A 20,677-nucleotide genomic window follows, 5' to 3' on the forward strand; every position below is an offset into this window, starting at 1 on the left:
GCCATAAGCCTATGTACCTTTTACTCCACGACACTTATCTGACAGTAGGCTAGGCTATAAGTTACTATAGTTATTTTGCAGATTCAGATTAATACAAAATATAATTAGCACATAATTATAATGTAATTAGCCCCACCTTCACCAGCTGCAACATTACAGTGACGCACACATGAATGCATAAATAATTATAATGAAATTATTATTCTGAAATATTCTGTATAATAGTAATTTACATTGGGTACTTCAAGTACATATTGATTCTAATACTTTTGTACTTTTACTTAAGTAACTATTTGAATGCAGTAAAATTGAATATAAAACAGAATATATCTACACTGTTGTATTGCTACTTTAGTAAAATATCGGAGTATGTTGCACTTTAAAATTGACATGAATTTGGATATCTTAATACGTGATAGTTTATAAACCGGTTATAGGTTTGTATGTACAATTTTAATCTGCAAAGTAACCAGTAACTGCAGATGTCTGATAAATGTAGTTAAGTAAAAACTACAATATTTCCCTTTTAAATGTATAAAGTAGCATACAATGGAAATACTAGTAAAGTACATGTACCTTTCAATTGTATCAAGTGTTGCGCTTTAGTAACTGTATTTAGTTAATCTTCACCACTGATACAGGACCACTATTGGCCTCCAAAGCACTAATACTAATTACTTAGTATGCAGTATTACCAGGTCTTCTCACATCGAAATACTCAAAGTACAAGTACCTAGCACAATAACAGAGGAATCTTTGTATACATTTAAAGTTGGATACCTTAAGTGTAACATATGTTGGGACATTTCTATGAAAATAATAGTCTACCCACAAAAGAGGCCTAACTCAGTAGTGGTAAATTGTGTTGTGTATTACATACAGGAAACCTTTTTTGTACTCATGTCTTTGTATTTTGTTGCCTTGTCTATTTGTATGTTGCTTCAGTGACTGAACTGAACTAATTCTTATTAGTCCTTACCTTTCCTATTCAGGTCTCGTGGCCCTGAGGGGTAAGTCTCAGTCCACTGCACATGATAAAAAAAAACATCCACCACTTATCAAAATCACGACAACACAGACTCAAACCCAGTGTTCACCTCTCATACCCGTTGAAGGTCCTTCTCCATTATCTTCAAGCCCTCCAGAGTCTGGAGGACCTTCCTCCCCACCCCGGTCTTGGAGCCCACGCTGAAGTGAGATCATATATTACATGGACAGCTGAAATGAGGTCTTGAGAACTCCAGGAGTGGCTGACATGGTTACAGTTGGTTTCTGGGAAATATAACCTCATACTGACATGTGTTTCTATCTATTTATATCAATGAAGGTAGGCTAACAGATGATAGAAGATAACAGAAACACCTCTCCGTATTATGGAATACAGTTTAACAGAGCCACAGTCTCCAAAATGAGCATGAAGTTAAATCAACACCTCCTTTCAACAAAAACATAATCCTCATAAATAGAGGATATATATATTTCAATGAAGAAAAACAGGTCTAACAACAATGGACAAGTGTATCGTTACATTCTACAAACTCCTTCATTAGTAGCCTGAAGTCACCAGGATACATTGTACACAGGATAAAACCATTTATGTTACCATGGGTCGGGTCCTGTGCTGCAAATGTATTTCAAAATACATTATACATACAAGCAAAAATGTTTAATCACACTGCAAACTGATTAAAGGCTTTATGGGATACTGATAACAGACTGAAGAGCTCAACTTGAGGTGTGTTATATTATGGGGACAAATCCGTCTTCATTTAGGGGTTTTGGAACAGGTTTAGCTTTCAAAACAGTAAAACCAATATGTTATAACAGCCTTACAATGCAATGCAGTGCAATTAGGGGATACATAGGACCGCTTGTCCTGCAGTAAAATCCATTTTAGATTCATCAAAAGGACAAATCATCAAGAGGGGTTAATAATTTGAGAACCAGCACATAGAAGAGTGCTCTGTACAATTTGTCCTGCATTTGAAAAGTAATAAGCAGGTGAAAAGCACTTCTGTTGACCTAGAAAGTGTTTGAGTGCTACTGAAGAAACAAAAACAATAAAGCAACATAAGAGTGCATCTCACAAAATCTTAACCCTTGTGTTGTCTTCCCATCAACCTTGAAAAAACCCCACTTTTTTCACGTTTGTTTTTGCTTTTTCCAACGTTTTAAATTGTAAAATTTTTCTTCTACACATTTTCAGCGCTTATTTCTAAGTCCCATATTTTATGATATAAAACAAAAATTGAAAACGGGTCAATTTGACCCAAAGTCAACACAAGTTAACAGTGACATCCAATAGTAAAGGGTGCACAGTGTATTCTGACAAAACAAAGGCACAGCCTGCCAGGATGATACAACAGGCTGATGTACATACGCTGCTGTTTCATTCATCTCAAAATATACACAAACAAATATACACATTGTTTTATACAATGTCACTTCTTAATGTTTTTGCTACACAGCTGCTACAGATCTAAAACCATGAGCAAATCTCTAAATTACTTTATAGCCAAAGTACTGATCATACTGTCAATAATTAATTATTTTGCAAGTATCAAGTTTTTCTAATCTTGTAGCTCACATCACATTTAATATATCAAAACAATAATTCAATAGTTTGACAAAATAATCCCAACTCATAGTCAATTTACAAGCTTTTTACTGCGCTTTTAACCCCGTCACATAGTCTTAATGGAGATGGTTCAGTTAGAGATGTAGCGATTATGAGGTCATCCATAGCACCTTGGTGTTCATATTTCTGAAGATCTGACTTGGACCAAACATGTTGATTCACTGGTGAGAAAGGCACGCCAGTGTCTTTTTCACCTCAGACGCCTGAAGAACTTTAGGCTACCTCAGCAATTACTTAAGAACTTTTACAGAGCCACCATTGAAAGTATTATTACTGGGAATATAACAGCTTGGTATGGAAACAGCACTCAGCAAGACCGTAAAGCCCTAAAGAGAGTAGTGAGATCAGCTGAACGTACCACCAGTGCACTACCCAACCTAGAGGGAATATACATCAGGAGAGTAAAGTCCAGAGTAAAGGAAATCACCAGAGATCCCAGTCACCCCAACAACTGTTTCTTCTCTGCCCTACGCTCTGGGAAACGCTATCGCTGCCTGAGGACCAACACAGAGAGAATATGGAAAAGTTTGTATCCCCAAGCTACCCGGATACTGAATGAGGACTGTAGCACGAGCACAAGCATGTTGGAAACACCTCATACACTTTAGACATTTTTTCTTCTGCTTCTCTTCTTTTTCTATTCATTTCCTTATTATTTACACACTGCACAGCCATATGGAGACAGTGGACAAAGCGTTTCACTACATATACTCTGTATAATTGTATGTGACTAATACATTTGATTTGATTTGACCTTTAAGATTTCTTGTCCACACTGCTGAGTTCATTCTAAACTCAAATGTCAACAGATCCATCTCCATGACAACAGAGCAAACTCAATCTGCGGACGTAGACGGCGTGACACGGTTAAAAACTGGAAAAAGCTGGGCCTTCAGTTGGGATTGTTTTTGGTCAAGCAACCATTTCCAAGAATTTACTTCCATACTATTTTATATATATATATATATATATATATATATATCAAAAACATCATGGAATCATTTTTTGTTTGCTTTGAAAATGCGATTAACAAGATATTTAAGAACCTGACTCACTTTTGGGTGATCAGTTTAGTAATTTTATTACATAAAAGGAACCATTAAGTAGGCAAGATGTTTTTTGACAGTATGCTTTAATAAAATATTCATGGGTCCAGCAGCCATGTTCTTTTAGCTTGCCTACATTTGTCTGTCTCAACTGAACTAAAATTAAAAACAAATATTAAAACCAACAAACAAAATGCAAACACATAATTAGTCACGACATAAAACACAAGACATTGTGGTTCTTCAAGTGTGTTCAGTCAGTAGTAAGTACATCCTGAAGGAAAAACATTAAAAGTGCTCAAACATACAGTTCTTTAAGAGAAATTGCCTCGTGCAAGAATCCAAAGTACTGACAGATTTGTCAGTATACCTTCAGAATACCTTAATCTGAATGATCATCACCATCATCATGGTTTGCCAATGTACTTCAGAGGTTCGACTGCAGGTTTTACTGGCATATATTGACATGTCAGCCTAACGATTCAGCGTATGTTTGGCGACATCTGCCTCAAGGTGTTTAAGCAGGACGCTTTCCCTGTGAACATCCTCTGTTGTTGCAGCTGTATTTCGATTTTTTTTATTATTTCAGGTCTCTTAATACGACTTTGACTGCTAAACTTGTTATGTTTTCGACTGCTGATTTCTGACAGCAGGATATGAAGCTCAGCGGTGTGAAATTCTTTTTAATCTTTGGATTTTTTTATTTTTTTTTCTTTCCAATGAAACTTGCCCAGAAACAGGGACTCTTTTATAGCAATTTTAGGGGCATTGATTATCCAAATGATCAAATCTCACGAACGCTAACCTACTTGTAAACAGTTGGCATTTATCAGGTTCAAACGGATAATTTACGAGCAAAGTTTGTTTGGTGAAGTGGATGTGGAACACTCGTATAACAAGCTAACATGTAATAAAACTAGAGTGCATTTCCTGGTCTACCTGTATCTATTAGGCTACTTTACATTAAAAGTTCCCCCTTTCTTTCTCAGTTCACTTAAGTCAGTCAGTAGCAACAACGAGGGGAGAGTATGTGAAAGGGCAGGAGTGCTTTCTCAAAGGCACCAGTCTTCTGATGTGAACTTGAGCCCCTGTAAAATCTTGATCCCGATGTGCTGCCTAGAGTTCACTCCACTCCATGACACACACACTCCCGAGTCCCTCGTCTTCAAGGCTTTCATCATTTTTATAGTCCTGGTCCCTCTGGGTCTAAACGGTGCCGTTCTCTATACTGACCCAAACTCAGCCATCCAGGCTACGTATTTCTCCAGGTCTGCAGAAGAGACAGACTTTGAGATCTTCTTGAGTGTCAGGGTGAAGTCCTCCATGGTCACAGGCATCTGCAGTTCGTCTTTGGACAGAGCTCGGATCTCCTCTGGGCTTAGGCCTTGGATTCGACGACGCATTGCCATCATGGACGCATCCCTGATGTACATGTAAAGACAGATGCAAAGAGGTAGACTGGGTAAACCCAGCCCGATCTGCCGGCGATTTGATTTCGCCCTGCAGCTCAGGCTGGAAACCTGTACATTTTTCTATCCTGCTTCCGTTACAAATCTGCGGGGACCAATCACAAACTGGCGTATCCACCTGCCGTGCTATTGGCGGGTAGAGATGCACCGATTACAATTTTCTAGGCCGATTCCGATTTTCTTTGAGTTAGGCCAGCCGATACCGATTTTAGCCGATTCCGATTTCATTTTTTCTAACCACTTTACAGCACACACAAATATTCATTTTCTATCTTTTCTTTAGCAGAACATTTTTTGAACAGATAATGGATCACTATAAAATAGAACTATATAAATTACTCCTGGTGTGGGAAATTCACACACATCTAAAGTGCAATGTTAGAACCATTTCTTTCTTTTCACATCCAATATCCAACTAAAAAAATGTGATTTGGGTTTTTGGTGTCGTCCCTCCAAGCCCTACTTTTTCCTTGCAGGTGTTGCATATTGCAAACTTGTTACCTTCTGCACACACGCTGAAGAATTTCCAAACAGCTGACATGTTGCAGGTTAATTCACGAGGTTCCCTACATAGAGAATAGCGCGGACACGCGCTTCACACCGCAAGCAGGTACGCGCGACAGACGGCGGAAAAGTTGCGAGAAAGGAAAAAGAGACTGTGCCGTCGCGTCCGTGTGTACGTGCGTCCTTGAGAACTGTAACTCGTATAACTTATGTTGTCAGTTAATTGTAGCAGTGACCGGCATTAAATCGGCATATGTCAGACTGACCTACCGGTCGCCAGTCATGGCCGAGCACGTGAAAACCGGCCAATTCCGGTCACCAGCCGGTCTATCGGTGCATCTCTATTGGCAGGTTTGACACGATGACGATAGAAGCGACGGAAAGCAGCGTTTTGTTTACATTCAACATGGCTGCCACCGAAGCGCAGCCACCCGCTGTTGTCGCTGCTGTTTTAAAAGATTTCAAAGGCAAGTTTTCTCTGAAAACGGAACAGAAACATGCCCTGGAACAATTCCTACAAAAGAAGGATGTGTTTGCCTTACTACCGACCGGCTTTGGTAAAAGCCTAATTTACCAGCTTGCCCCGCTGGTGGCCAAAAGAATGGAGCAAAGTACGTCACCCGGATCGTTGGTCTGATTGGTTGAAGGACTATCCAATTGCGTACAGAGTCATTTGAACTATGCCCGTTGATCACGCCTCTTGTGCAGTAGGAAAACCAGAGCAGACTCCCCAGACTAATGGTCAATCTTAAAAGACTGAGCTTGGTCTGGTGATAGCTAGACTAGCAAAGAGGGGCATGGGTGTTCAAAACACACTTATACATAACACTGATCCCTAAAACATAGTTGTTTAGTTAGAGTCTGGCTGAAATCCTGCAGGCTACAGGCTGTGTGTGGATGACACAGACACACACAGACACACACACAATGAAACAATGCAAGCCGGAGATAAGCAGAGACAACTTGGGCAACATAAAATACCTGCCATTCCCAGCATAACTACAGTAGAAAGGACCAGACCAAGGACACAGTGGTGAGGAGAAGTGTTCAGCTAAAGCAACTGTTAGAAATAATGTTCAGCATATAAACATATTGCAATAATCTTTGCATACTATGAAATAATCATTGGTATTATCCGTCTATATTTAGGTGTGTGTCACATGGTAATGAGGATGCTACATAAGTATCAATCATCATCATCTCACCGTTTTAAAGATCTGAATGTGTATCTGCGATTGTGTCATTTTGTTTTGTGAGTTTGCAAGTGCAATGATAAAATCAATAAGCATACATACTAGGGGTGTTGAAAGTAATCATTGATGCATCGCGATGCGGACGATTCTGCACCGATGCAGTGACAGACCATAATCGATTATTGCCTACTGATGTTACTTGTTGCTTTTTTTGTTTTTGCCTTTTGTCTGTTGTCTGTGGTGTTAAAACTCTGCTACATTCAGGAAGTGTCTTTTTTAAGAGCAGATACAATAAAAAGGGGAGTTCATAATATATCTGACTGCATGAATTTGTTAATGAAAACCACGTGTCGCAATAAATGATAATATTGAGGAGGTGACGCATCGGGATATCGATTCGAATTGAATCGTTGACAGGATAATCGTAATCAAATCAAATCGTGAGACCAGTGAATAGTCACACCCCTAATACATACACAGTTAGAGCCGGTAAGTAATAGACAATAGGGCTAGTGATGCCTGCAAACTTCACATTGTTAGTGATTCAGGTTCAGGGCCATATGCAAATACTTAAAAGATTGCAATCTGTCTCCCTCTCTCATGCGTGCACAAAACACGTCTATGGTTGCTCTTGTAATTTCAAAATGAGTGAAATGGCTGTACTGTCTGTGTAGCCTCTGTAGTCACACTTCATCTCTTTACACTGCATCTACAGTATATTATCGGCTGTAGTATTTCCATATCTGATTTACAAAATCAAACAGCAGTGTGTGCAAAATTGCAATTTCTGTGCCTCCAATGCTGCCATTTAATGTATCCCAACATGACCAGCACAATAAAAGAATACAGAAACGTTTCCCTGAAACATATGCACTCATGATTGCTGATATATAACAACCATCATTTGGAGGACAATCTGTAGCTGAGTAGTTTTTAGAAAATCTAGAGTCAGAGGGGCTGAGACACTTCTCTTCAGGTCTCTGCCTCTCCCTTGTCTGTCCTTAGTCTGTCTTTATGAGTGCTATTGTATTAGGAGGTGAAGGGAATGAAGGATGAACTGATTATCAATTTCTCAATTTTTGTCATTTCGCACAAGTGCTCACACTACCACACACACACCTGCAGACGTTGGTGATGTCCGCTCCAGAGTAGCCTTCGATCTTCTCAGCAATGAAGTCCAGGTCCACATCATCAGCCAACTCCACCTCCCTCAGGTTGATCTTTAGAAGCTCTACACGACCAATCGCTACACACACACACAAAAAAACAAAAAACAGCATTGATCAGATATTAGGACTGTTTTGTGCAGCCTCGGTTAGGCTAGCAGCGGCGCCAGAGATTTTCTTTTGCTGGTGCTATGGGATTGCTCGATGTTTCAGTTAGGGTGCTCTGAAATTTAGAGTTCCCTTTGACACCCATAGCCTACAGACACGCGCGCGCATATACGCACCCACCTCCTCCGCAGTTTAGGCTAAGCGAGCGAGCGAGAGAGAGATTCATTTATGTTTTTTTATGCACAAAAGTTGCCGATACAACAGCACCATAAAACTCTGTTTAGCCCACCGCACATATTTCAAATACCAGCCAAGAAATTTTAAATATTGCGCTCTTCTTCTTTAGAGTGCGAATCAGGATGCATTTTTCTGTCCGAGCCCGGCCCGCGTCCGACAGGCATTAAGATATTTATGTCCGAGCCCGACCCGAGCCTGGCACAGTTAAAGTCTCATTTTTTTTCTCATACTAATGACACATGTATGTTTGTTTGTGCGGAAAGCCCGCTTTTATTAAGCAACTGTAGGAAGGCATTCGGAAATGTCAACAGATGAGCGTATCAGCGCACACGGGGCAACAAGCTCACGTTAATAAGCTGTTTAATTTAAAATGTTCAATGTGTTAACCTTTCCTTGCTTCGTTTCCGACCTTGGTCAGAAAACCAGGGGAGACTCGTTACCTCCAGGGCCGACGTTATAAAATGTATAACGTCGGGGTAAAAATCCCGTTTCAGGGCTCAATCCGAGGGGCGGGATAAACGGTTGTTTTCGCTGCCAAAGCCAATTCGAAAGACCGCTGTTCGCCAGCAGCAGCAGCAGCAGCAGCCATCTTCTTTGTTTTCAAGTAGCAGGGAATTCACGCGGAACCGTTGCAACTCTGCCGTCATTATGTTAAGCCCGCCCACCGACTCTATACACGATGTGATTGGCCTGACTAGAATTTGGTTTTTCCAGCTCGCAAGCCAATGGAGAGTTGCTAGACGACCCTGGCTACAAATTACATTTGGTGCCGCTAGGGTGCTAAGGATCTTAAGGATCCTAACTAGGATCCTAACCCTCTAGAGTTCTAGGCTATGTGAAGAGGTCACCTGTGGGCAGGGATATGTAGATCCGCTTTTCTAGCCGTCGTCGTAACGCCTCGTCGATGTCCCATGGGAAGTTGGTGGCGGCGAGGACCATCACCATCTTAGAGGGGTCATCACTATCCAGAGCCCCCCCGACACCTGGTCACAAAACACACACAAACAACACAATTGAATAAAACATGCACACTGCCATATCATTCATGCGACATGTGATCTTGGAATCGATCTAGGATACCTTACTGAATTCTTTCATTTTAATGATGGGCATTCTGTAACAAAGATTGTATCCCAAACAAGACTTTTGATATCAAATGCCATAAGAAAAGCAGGTCTGCACTGTACAATTTATGATTTTGATTGTATTTCTGTTAACATTAAATAAAAAATAAAAAATCCTTGAATGCACTCTACTCCACTCACCATCCATCTGAACCAGAAGTTCTGATTTGACCCTGCGGCTGGCTTCGTGTTCATCAGATGTTCCTCTTCTGCCACAGATGGAGTCAATCTCGTCTATGAAGATGGTTGTTGGTGCATAAAAGCGAGCCTAAGTAAAGATAGTTTAAGAGACTTTTTCTGTGCCAGATAACAAAAGGTTTTGATCTTTAGTTTGGTATTGTGAGGTTTTTGCTAAACAGACCAAATACACGTAGATAATCGTACCATTTCGAACAGCAGACGAACAAGTTTTTCGGACTCGCCCCTGTATTTGGAGGTGAGGGTGGAGGAGGACACATTGAAGAAAGTAGTCCCACATTCTGTGGCCACAGCTTTGGCTAACATGGTCTTCCCTGTCCCGGGAGGGCCGACCATTAACACGCCCTAAAACAAAACGTTAAAAACTTAAGACACATAAACTCACGTACACAGACAGTACACTGACGCAAATCTCTTCAGTAAACATCAAGGACCATCACTGCCGCTCTGATGTCTGACATTTCTCTATCTGGTTTGTGTCTGTTGCTATGGAGATTACATAAACCACAAAGGACCAGTGACACAATCCATAAAATTTGTATGCATTTGTAGTCCCTGCTGCCTTAGAATCCATACGGGCTAATGTGTGTTATATTTCCTGCGGGATGGGGCAGACAGATGTGTTATATACAGTCCTTCCAGTAAAATTAGAGTTTTTTTGTGATTGTTGCGGGCAAAAATCCTTGATAATGCGGCACGTTTTCTTAAAAAAATGCGATGGAATATGCGGGATATTTATGCAATTTTACGCGATGAAATTGCGGGAACTTGCAAAAATTGCGGTTTCATCATGGCTTCATCGCGGGGTTTGCAGCTTTTCGATGATGTTCACGTCGCGTAATTACGTCACTTCATAACGTTCCCATGGCAACAGGGGAAAATGGCTGCTCTTGTGTGAAGTAAACGCAACATTTTTCAACTTTCTGCTATGATATATGTGAACTTTTTTGCAACGAAAATGCGGGGATTATGAAATCATGCAAGCCCCGCATATTTCGCGCGGAAATCGGCAATTTATGCGGCCAAAGTGCGGCGTATTTGAAAAAATGCGGCCCCCGCATAAATATGCGGACTTTGGCCGATTATGCATTGAATTATGCGATCGCATAAACGCGTTTTTCTGGAGGGACTGTCTATAGAACACTGATGCAGGCAGGATTGATCAGAATCTCAGCAGGAGCAGGTGGGAGTGGGATGGCTCATTCGGCAGTAAGCGTGGAGTGATAGTTAGAAATCCTGCAGTAGAGGGTTGACAAAACAAAACTGCACAGACCTCTATACTGAATGTCAAACAAATACCAAATACCTTCAGCTTACCTGTGTGCCGACAAAACAATCATGAACTTCATCTCAAATTAAACTAACTTATTAATCATTGGCCTAGTCATTTTACTGCACGTTCACTTTTCTAAAAAAGAGCTCTAACTAAATAAAGAGTTCAATTATGCATGCATGTATCAGACAAAAGGAAAGGCACTGTGCTGCTGTAAAACAAAAGTATTGACCTTCACATGGCGGGCCTGAGGGGGAAGGGGCCTCGCATGATGAAGTTCAACAGAGGCTGGTATGAAGAGTCATGTAGATACTGAGAGGCAGCATGACTGAGCGGGCCCGTTAATGAAAGATGTTAGTGATGCAAACATATGTAAGCATTCACATTAATGTTGTGTTCATATTTGAGCAAAAGAACAGCAGGCCTGTTGTTCCAGGTTCACAGGTAATGTAGCTTAGTTTGAGCGCACTGTGGGAGTTAAACCCTACAAGTTAGTTACGCCGTAGAGTAAAGAATGGTCTCAAAATGTACACCTCCCTGAGCAGGGGTCCGTTTCAGAAAGCAGGTGTAGTGAAAACTCTGAGTTTGTTAACCCTGAGATGAGGGGAACTCTAGGTTTTCTGTTTCAGAAAGGGAGGTTAATCAAACCTGAGAGAGAGGGGTAACTCCAGCCCGTTTCAGAAAGAGAGGTAACTTAACCTCAGAGTCAGTTACTATGGTAACTACGACTGTGAACCTAACCTGGTCGGGAGCAGGTTTTCTTCAATAAACCCAGAGTTTCTCTCAGTCTCCTCCCTCTGACACAGCGTTCTTTCATTTCCTCATTCATTCATTCATTCAGTCAGTCTGTATCAGGCGCATTTTAGCGCAGTTTGTTATCTGCATGAATAAAAAAAAAAAATCAGGGTTAGTTTATTAACCATGTTAGGCAGACTATTTCTTTCTCAAAGCATGGCATTTCCTTTAGTCGACGATCCCGTTGATGGAGAAACTGTATTACTTCGTTAGTTAAACATACGTCGGGAGATGATATTGAGGCCCCGACTATAGATGTATTTTCATTTCCAGATAACTACCCATTTGAGAGGTATCGTTTTTCTCCACAGTCGATCAGATATGTAGATAACCTTATCTGTCCTCATATCACTAACGTCACCCATCGTGGACATGCTTTTACATCCCAGCAGATTCTTTGTGTCGCATTATGTTTTTTGCAAACGGCAGTTTTCTTTACAACATTGGTGATGCGGAGCATATTAGTACAGCCACTGTATGCAGAGCCGTCAGAAAAGTGTTCCTTGCTCGGAAACGTTTTTTTTAAACATTTTTGTAGTGTTCCCTGGACACAAACCAGTGAGAGCCATTAAAAAGAAATTAATGATTATAAATTATAATTCTGTTGCAACCTCAGAATGGGATTAGTAGTAGCTTCCTTTTTCGCCCGCAGGATTGCACCTAAATGAAATTATAGGTGTAATACCATTCCAGTTTTCACCAGTAATATTATAGGCTACCTGTGATTAAATATGAAATGAATACACTATATTAGAGCTTACGCATTGACTCGAGCTACAATTTTCTCCCACACCAATTCTCGCTATTTTGCAGCATCAGCTGTGTTGCTTTTTTAAACAAAATATGTGTTAAAAACCTGGTTCAAACTCGCTGTATGTGCGCATGAGTAGTTCCAATTCCAGAGGGGTAAAGTATGCCGACAGACTTGTGTGGTTGTTGCCATGGTGAATCGTAGTATCATGGCTCCATTCATGCTGCCTTTTTATTGTTGTGGTGCACATGCTTAACTCTGAGTCAACCTACTCTTTGAACCAACTCAAATCAGCTGTTCTGGAACCGAAAACTCAGGGCCAGATGTACGTACATTTGTGAATGTAGCGTTATCAGTGCCATGGCCCACCTGAGAAAGCGCACGCTGTGATACTTCAGCTGACGTCGTATTTACCAAACCTGCAGTTCATCGGGTTATCAGCGCCTTTCTCCGTCCACTATACCGTAAATTGCGTGCATCTTTCTATCATGGATCAGCCACCAAGTCAGTCAAAACAGGGAAAATAAAGATTTAGTGATAAAAAAGTTGATCTGCTTGTTCATGAGGTAACAGCTTGATGCGTGTTATTTTAGCATTGGTGGTGGGGAAATATATGTATGCTGGAATGGAATGTGAACGCTGAGTTGGAGATTCAATGTCATCTTTGATTTCTTCCAGTAACTGTAATATTGCATGGCTGCTTAATCTGTAATGCTTAATGATTTCGTGTTCGCTCAACTGAAAAAGTGTGATCCTTGTGGCAAAAATCTTTTCAGCTCGTCTCCTTGAGCTATGTCTTCGTCTTGCTCGGATTACTGCTGCCATTTCACCAGGAGGCATATGCGAGGAAACCCGCTTGCGGCTGGTTTACCCCTGCTTTTAAGAGGCAGAAAATTTTCACCGCAAAATAGAGGCGCGCTTTCACGGACGGTTTTTGTACATACCGCAGAATACATAATTAGGCACACTTCACGCTTCTCCTCCCATCTCTTTATGGGAAACTCCCACTTTCCCCTTCACCCTCCCATGAATGTATATGTGTTAGAATAATTTCATTATCAAATAATAGACAGAGACCACTGAAGAAATATTAAAGTTCATTTTACTTGAGAACCCAACAAGGAGGCAGTCGCCGCACTACAGAATAGTACAGACAATGACCTAACGAAAAGCTCTCTACAGCTGATTTTTATAATACCAAGTGAAATGTAATAAATCACGATACCGAGTAGACGTCGTCAATTGTTATCTTGTCAGAGTCGATGACGTCTCCCCTATCTGATCTGGGAGGGCATGTATGCCCTCAGGAACACACCGTGCTTAGACAAGGACAAAACAGTGGCTCCCAAATACCAGATGGTGACAGCAGCAACAGTGTTTTGTCTTGTTATAATGCAAACATTATGTATCAGTATACAGTATGTATCATAATTTTCCCCTAACAATATGCATGACACGAAAAAGCGCAATTTGCCATTTTCAGTCCCTGCGACAAGCAGTCTGTGCTTTTACCTCAGTGCGGCCTGTTTGTACATACCTCGCCATGCTTTTACGCGCACGTTGCTAAACAAATACGCCTGAAGTGGGCGCAAAAGCGTTAGTACATCTGGCCCTCAGAGTTTCCCATCTCAGGGTAAATCAACTCATAGTTCAGGGTTAGACTCAGAGTTTGTTAAACCTCCTTCCTGAAACGGGCCCCAGATCAGCAAATGATCGCTGAATAATGAATGAGGTAACAAACAAACACGCGTAGCCTCATGCAATATACTCTATTAGCTAGTTTACATGTGGTTGCATACATTACTTTCCCTTTTTAATAAAACAATATCTTGTAGGTGTCTTATTTTCTTTTTGTTTTGTGTTTTAAAAAGACTGTTCTTTGTATTTTTTACAGTGTTGCCATTAGTGTTGACTTTACACTTTGTATTTCACTTTCTTTCAGCTGGTGCAACAGGCTGCAGGACTGTAAAGGGGTGTGTGTGTGTGTGTGTGTGTGTGTGTGTGTGTGTGTGTGTGTGTACCTTCCAAGGGCGACGAATGCCCTTAAAGAAGTCAGGCATCCACATGGGCAACACCACCGCTTCTCTCAGCAGCTTCTTAGCATCTTCCAGATCAGCAATGTCGTCCCTACAGTTCATCCAGAGAACTCAGTCAGCAGTGCTAACAAAAGAAACTTCCCGACAGCAAAACGTATAAAAGAGTAGGTATGTAAGAATCTGTGTATGCTACCATACCAGTGCACATTAGGGTTGCGGGACACGATATCTCTCTCTAGTGAATCCACGAGGTCGCTGTCATATCCCGTGCCATCAAACTTCCTCTGCTCTACATCCCCTTCTCCACCCCCTTTCTTCCCCTGATGAAGAAAAAAAGAAGGAAAACAGATGAATAAATCCAAAAAAACAGGTGTTTTTCAAAGAGAGACCGACTCTTTTCTTAAGAACCTCACAGATCCACCTTTCAGTCCACCTAACTGCAGTGGTCTAACCTTATCGTCTTTGGCCTTTGTGCCTCGGGCGTCTCTCAAACCCGGCCGGTCTGGTTTAGGGTTGGCCTGACTGCGGCCTCCTGGCCCGGCCCCTCGATGCTGCAGACCAGGGGAGTCCTTCCTATGCTGCCTCGCCGCACTGTTGGGGCGCTTCACTGCAATTAGATTCCTACAGAGACAGACAGGAATAAAACTATACACAAAATATGTCTCTTTGTACTTCAAAGTATTTCCTTATAGAGGCATTTTGTTTTACAGTCTTTTTGGGTAGTATCAATAACAATCAGTTCTGCCAGAAAGTGAAGAAGTTCCCTGGACCAGCGCCTAAGCAGGTGTCTGAAATAAAGAAATCAAAAATAGCCACACACTGCAGTCTTGTTCCCTTGTTCTTTTACTCCACATATAATTCATTGTTTTAGGTATTGTGCATATTATTAGAGGTGCAACAATGAATCGATTAATCAATTAGTTGTCAACTATTAAATTAATCGCCAACTATTTTGATAATCGATTAATCGTTTGAGTCTTTTTTTTTATAAAAAAAAGATTTGTTAAATGTGAATATCTTCTAGTTTCTTCTCTCCTTTGTGACAGTAAACTGAATATCTTTGAGTTTTTGACAAAACAAGACATTTGAGGACGTCATCTTAGGCAGGAACCATCACCTTATCGTGGTGGAGAGGTTTGTGTGTCCCTATGAACCTGAGGGCTGTGTTGTCTGAAGCTTTGAGCTCCTGGTAGGGTCTCCCAAGGCAAAGTGGTCTCAGGTGAGGGGCCAGACAAAGAAAGGTTCAAAAACCCTATGAGTGACCGAGGAAAAGATGGAGTGACCCTGCCCGGAGGAAGCCCGGGGCCCCCGTCTGGAGCCAGGCCCAGATGGAGGGATCGTCAGCGAGACTTTCGGTCGGCACCAAGGTGCTTCTGGAAAACCGTTCGCCACCTCAGGAGGGGGAAGCGGAGGATCATCCAAGCTGTGTACAGTAAGGATGGGACACTGTTGACCTCAACTGAGGAGGTAATAGGGCGGTGGAAGGAGCACTTTGAGGAACTCCTAAATCCGACTAATACGCCCTCTATGGTAGAGGCAGAGCTGGAGGATGATGGAGGATTGTCGTCAATTTCTCTGGTGGAAGTTGCTGAGGTAGTTAAACAACTCCACAGTGGCAAAGCCCCAGGGATTGATGAGATCCACCCAGAAATGCTTAAAGCTCTGGGTGTGGAGGGGTTGTCTTGGTTGACACGCCTCTTCAACATTGCGTGGAAGTCTGGGACGGTGCCTAAGTAGTGGCAGACCGGGGTGGTGGTTCCCCTTTTCAAAAAGGGGGACCAGAGGGTGTGTGCCAATTACAGGGGTATCACACTTCTCAGCCTCTACTTCTCAGCCTCTAAATCTACTCCAAGGTGCGGGAAATGAGGGTTTGGTCGATAGTCGAACCTCAGGTTGAAGAGGAACAATGCGGATTCCGTCCTGGTCGTGGAACAACGGACCAGATCTTTACTCTCGCAAGGATCCTGGAGAGAGCCTGGGAGTATGCCCAACCGGTCTACATGTGTTTTGTGGATCTGGAGAAGGCGTATGACTGGGTCCCCCCGGGAGATACTGTGGGAGGTGCTGCGGGAGTATGGGGTGAGGGGGTCCCTTCTCAGGGCCATCCAATCTCTGTACGACCAAAGCGAGAGCTGTGTCCGGGTTCTTGGCAGTAAGTCAGACTCGTTTCAGGTGAGAGTTGGCCTCCGCCAGGGCTGCGCTTTGTCACCAATCCTGTTTGTAGTATTTATGGACAGGATATCGAGGCATAGTCAGGGTGGAGAGGGGTTGCAGTTCGGTGGGCTGGGGATCTCATTGCTGCTTTTTGCACTCACTGGATCGGTTCGCAGCCGAGTGTGAAGCGGCTGGGATGAGGATCAGCACCTCTAAATCGGAGGCCATGGTTCTCAGCAGGAAACCGATGGAGTGCCTTCTCCAGGTAGGGAATGAGTCCTTACCCCAAGTGAAGGAGTTCAAGTACCTTGGGGTCTTGTTTGCGAGTGAGGGGACAATGGAGCGGGAGATTGGTCGGAGAATCGGTGCAGCGGGTGCGGTATTACATTAAATTTATTGCACCGTTGTGACGAAAAGAGAGCTGAGCCAGAAGGCAAAGCTCTCAATCTACCGGTCAGTTTTCGTTCCTACCCTCACCTATGGTCATGAAGGCTGGGTCATGACCGAAAGAACAAGATCCAGGGTACAACTGGCCGAAATGGGTTTCCTCAGGAGGGTGGCTGGCGTCTCCCTTAGCCGCTGCTCCTTCGCGTCGAAAGGAGCCAGTTGAGGTGGTTCAAGCATCTGGTAAGGATGCCCCCTGTTCCAGGCACGTCCAGCTGGGAGGAGGCCTTGTGGAAGACCCAGGACTAAGTGGAGGGATTATATCTCCAACCTGGCCTGGGAATGCCTTGGGATCCCCCAGTCTGAGCTGGTTAATGTGGCTCGGGAAAGGGAAGTTTGGGGTCCCCTGCTGGAGCTGCTACCCCCGCAACCCGATTCCGGATAAGCGGACAAAGATGGATGGATGGATCTTGGGCTTTGGGAAACACTGATCCACATTTTTCACCATGTTTTGACATTTTTAGAGATCAAACAACTAATCGATTAATCTAGAAAATAATCAACAGATTAATCGACTATGAAAATAATCGTTAGTTGCAGCCCTACATATTATTGTAAAGAATTAACGGATGCGCTTCCTGGAGATTGATTGAAATCATCCCCAGAGATTAGGCATTTATTTTAAAATGTGTGAGTTTGGAGTACAGACAGGCTGGTAGATTTCAAAATATAACCCAATCTCTTCAGGAACATAGTATGTATTTCTTTACACTAATACCTCAGCCAATTTTTGTTTTTGCAAGCGCACATTAAAAACTTAACCTACTGTATATGTTTCAACTGATAGTAGTTGAAAAAAGATCCATGAAGTTTTATTTTGTTGTGGTGGACAGACCACACACACACACACACACACACACACACACACACACACACACACACACACACACACACACACACACACACACACACACACCTGTGTTCTGCAGGGGTAGGAGGGGGCCATACTGCTGGATCCTCAGGTCTCTCCTCAGATTGAGGGGCAAGAATGTCAACTGGCCTCTCTGACTTAAAGCTTTCGAGTGTTCCCATGATGCCATTCACCTGCTCATACTCCTCAGTCAGTTCCTGCCTGACCTGGTCACAGACAGAAGAAAAACAGTATTGTATCTGCATGGCATCACAGAACATCCTACTGAAAAAATACAGCTCCATCAATCAATATCAATCCAGTTGATATGGATGTCTGTAAAACAACACAGGGTTTAGAGTAAAGCTTTAATCCTCCAGAAGGGCGTTATGGCTCACAGAGAGGAGTCAATGGATAAACAATTCAAAAAGTCCAGCAGTTCATAAAAAAAACGATCAATAAAAAAAAGTAATCTTCATCAAAAACATCTAACGAAGCCAGGCACCAGAGCACCACCCTGTCACACCCACGGCTACTGACAGTAGCCGTGGGTGTGACAGAAACATGTTATATATGTTAGTGCTACCCATGGACTATCTGTGGTGCCAGAATGGTTTTCGAATACTTCGGCAATCAGAGCATAGGCTGCCCTGTATTGGTGGTTGAATAACTATTGGTGTAAGGATGGCATGTCCAGGGATTTTGGGGAACTCACCTGTTGCCATTTGACTTTAATTGCAGGGTCTCTGAGGGACTGACAGTGCTTGTGGATTTGCTGAATGACGCCCTGGTAGTACACAATGGAGGAGTCATAGTTCCCCAGCAAAGCATACTCACGGCCCTTCTTGGCGTTGTCACATATCTCTGCCAAATTCATGCTGAATAACAGCTATATGGTGAGAGGGGAAACAAACAAGTAAGCTAAGTACTTCGACTGAGAACTGAATCAATGCTTTGGCTAATGACAACATTTTAAGTTAGGTCAAACCCACATTTTCATCAACGAGCTCGGTGTCCTCTAAATCCTAACGTTACTTTGACATAATGCTGCGGCTCTAACGTCAGTTGCCTTTTAGATATAATAATACTGCTAGACACCCGGCAAAGCATGCCAGTTAAGCTAACGCTAGCTGCTGTCCCAGACTGTGATTTTAAATGCATTTTGTTTTTAAATCGTAAACGGTTAAATCAAGCCACTATTCAAATGATCTTCTTTTCTTGTCTACACCCTGTCATCTTGCCGACGTTAGCTTTTGCTAGCTTGCTGCTAGGCCACAGACAGAAAACAAAACGAATCGTGTGGCAATAAATAGCGTAAACGCCACTTAATCCTCCTCTCAGTAACGTTGTGTTGATCATGCATGTGGACAAAAACAAACTAAATTTTATTCTTCAACTACATTTGGAACATGGAAATAATTCTCATACCTGCATGAAAAGCACTTGTTTGTGTTGTATTTTTGAATCAGAGGTCCAGTGTTGAGGAAAGTGTTACCATGGCCGCAGAGAGACGCCGTGTGAAGAATATAGGCGGCTCGATTACTGTGCTGCATTCATGGACTTGTTGCAAGTTGTTAAATATGGCAACCGTGTTAAGTTATCTTCGAACACCAAATAGAGCCGTTGGGGAGCTGACATTACTCTAGCAAAATCTCGCTATCAATTTTGTTTTATTGTCGCAGTTGAAAATCCTCGTTTCGGAAATTGCATTTCAATGTATATTTCACAATAATATTAAAAGTTGGCGACACATACGTTGAACTAGATAATTTGCTAGTTTACAGGATTTATTGAACACATCATCCGAGCTATAGCTATGTAAACATTGGCCACTAAGCGTCGCTAAAATCCAGTCAAATATAGCGAACTAGTATGAAGGATGAGGGAATCTATCTCATCGCACGGGGTGCATTTACAGTTTTTCTCAATTGCTAAAACACTAAAACCCATTGGCTGAACAAAGTTCTCAGTTGCCTGAACTCATTTAGCTAATTGTGCAGTATGTTGTCAATACCTTAAACCATTTCACATGGTAAAACACAATTTGCAGATCTCACTTAGACTTTTCAGCAAAACTCTACACATTCTCATTCTCAAAACACATTCTGCACTCTAATTCACACGTCATCCATACTGGTAAACACAAGTGGCAACAATCAAATACAAATAGAGAACACATGTCATTGATTGAACACAACCACTCAAAATTGATTTCACTTGTTTCAAATGATGTGACACAACCAATATAAGCCAGTTCAGAGAGCAAACAGGTTGTTGAAGGTGGGAAGGAGAAGTCTGAGAATGGATAGAAGAAACAAGTGCGTATGCGAGATGTCAGGGCCGGATACAGCACACAAGTGTCTTCTTCCCCCGTTGCCTCAGGAGGGACAATATTGCTTGAGATGTCAACGGAGTGCTCTGGCCTGACCCAGCCCAAAGACAAGAAGAAGCACATTAATCACATATTTACTCCTTTGATTTGTGTCCCTTTTGGTATTGTATACTGTAGTACAGTGCATTGTAGGCTGTATACTGTACAATAAACAAATTGTATGGCCCTGAACATTGTGCTTTCCAACAGTACTGACTGCTCAATAGATTTTGACTGGTTGCATATCAACAAAGAACAATAATTACAGTATCACAGAGACAAAGGACAAGTTTGTGAGATGCAGGGTACAGTACTGTAAA

General features: G+C 42.2%; 1 protein-coding gene across 1 annotated transcript; it reads right to left on the reverse strand.

The window, feature by feature from the left end:
* Positions 1–4,400: 4,400 nt before the first annotated feature.
* On the reverse strand, positions 4,401–19,502 carry katnal1 (katanin p60 subunit A-like 1). The gene is made up of 11 exons (XM_078262269.1): positions 19,415–19,502; positions 18,702–18,875; positions 18,053–18,213; positions 14,991–15,159; positions 14,737–14,858; positions 14,524–14,629; positions 9,870–10,028; positions 9,627–9,753; positions 9,210–9,344; positions 7,970–8,096; positions 4,401–5,106 (listed from the first exon to the last, which is right to left on the reverse strand). The coding sequence occupies exons 1-11, from the start codon at positions 19,418–19,420 to the stop codon at positions 4,908–4,910; spliced, it is 1,485 nt and encodes a 494-aa protein (XP_078118395.1). The 5' UTR covers positions 19,421–19,502; the 3' UTR covers positions 4,401–4,907.
* Between the last annotated feature and the right edge of the window lie 1,175 nt (positions 19,503–20,677).

The sequence above is a fragment of the Sander vitreus genome, chromosome 11 (genome assembly GCF_031162955.1).
Source record: "Sander vitreus isolate 19-12246 chromosome 11, sanVit1, whole genome shotgun sequence".
NCBI lineage: Eukaryota > Metazoa > Chordata > Actinopteri > Perciformes > Percidae > Sander > Sander vitreus.

Bases quoted from the DNA above. Each gene is read 5' to 3' on its own strand.
- katnal1 (XM_078262269.1), bottom strand. The intron at 18,214-18,701 runs GTGAGTTCCCCA...GTCTGTGACCAG, and splicing joins TTAAAGTCAAATGGCAACAG to GTCAGGCAGGAACTGACTGA. The intron at 10,029-14,523 runs GTACACACACAC...GTTTTGTTTTAG, and splicing joins GCATTCGTCGCCCTTGGAAG to GGCGTGTTAATGGTCGGCCC.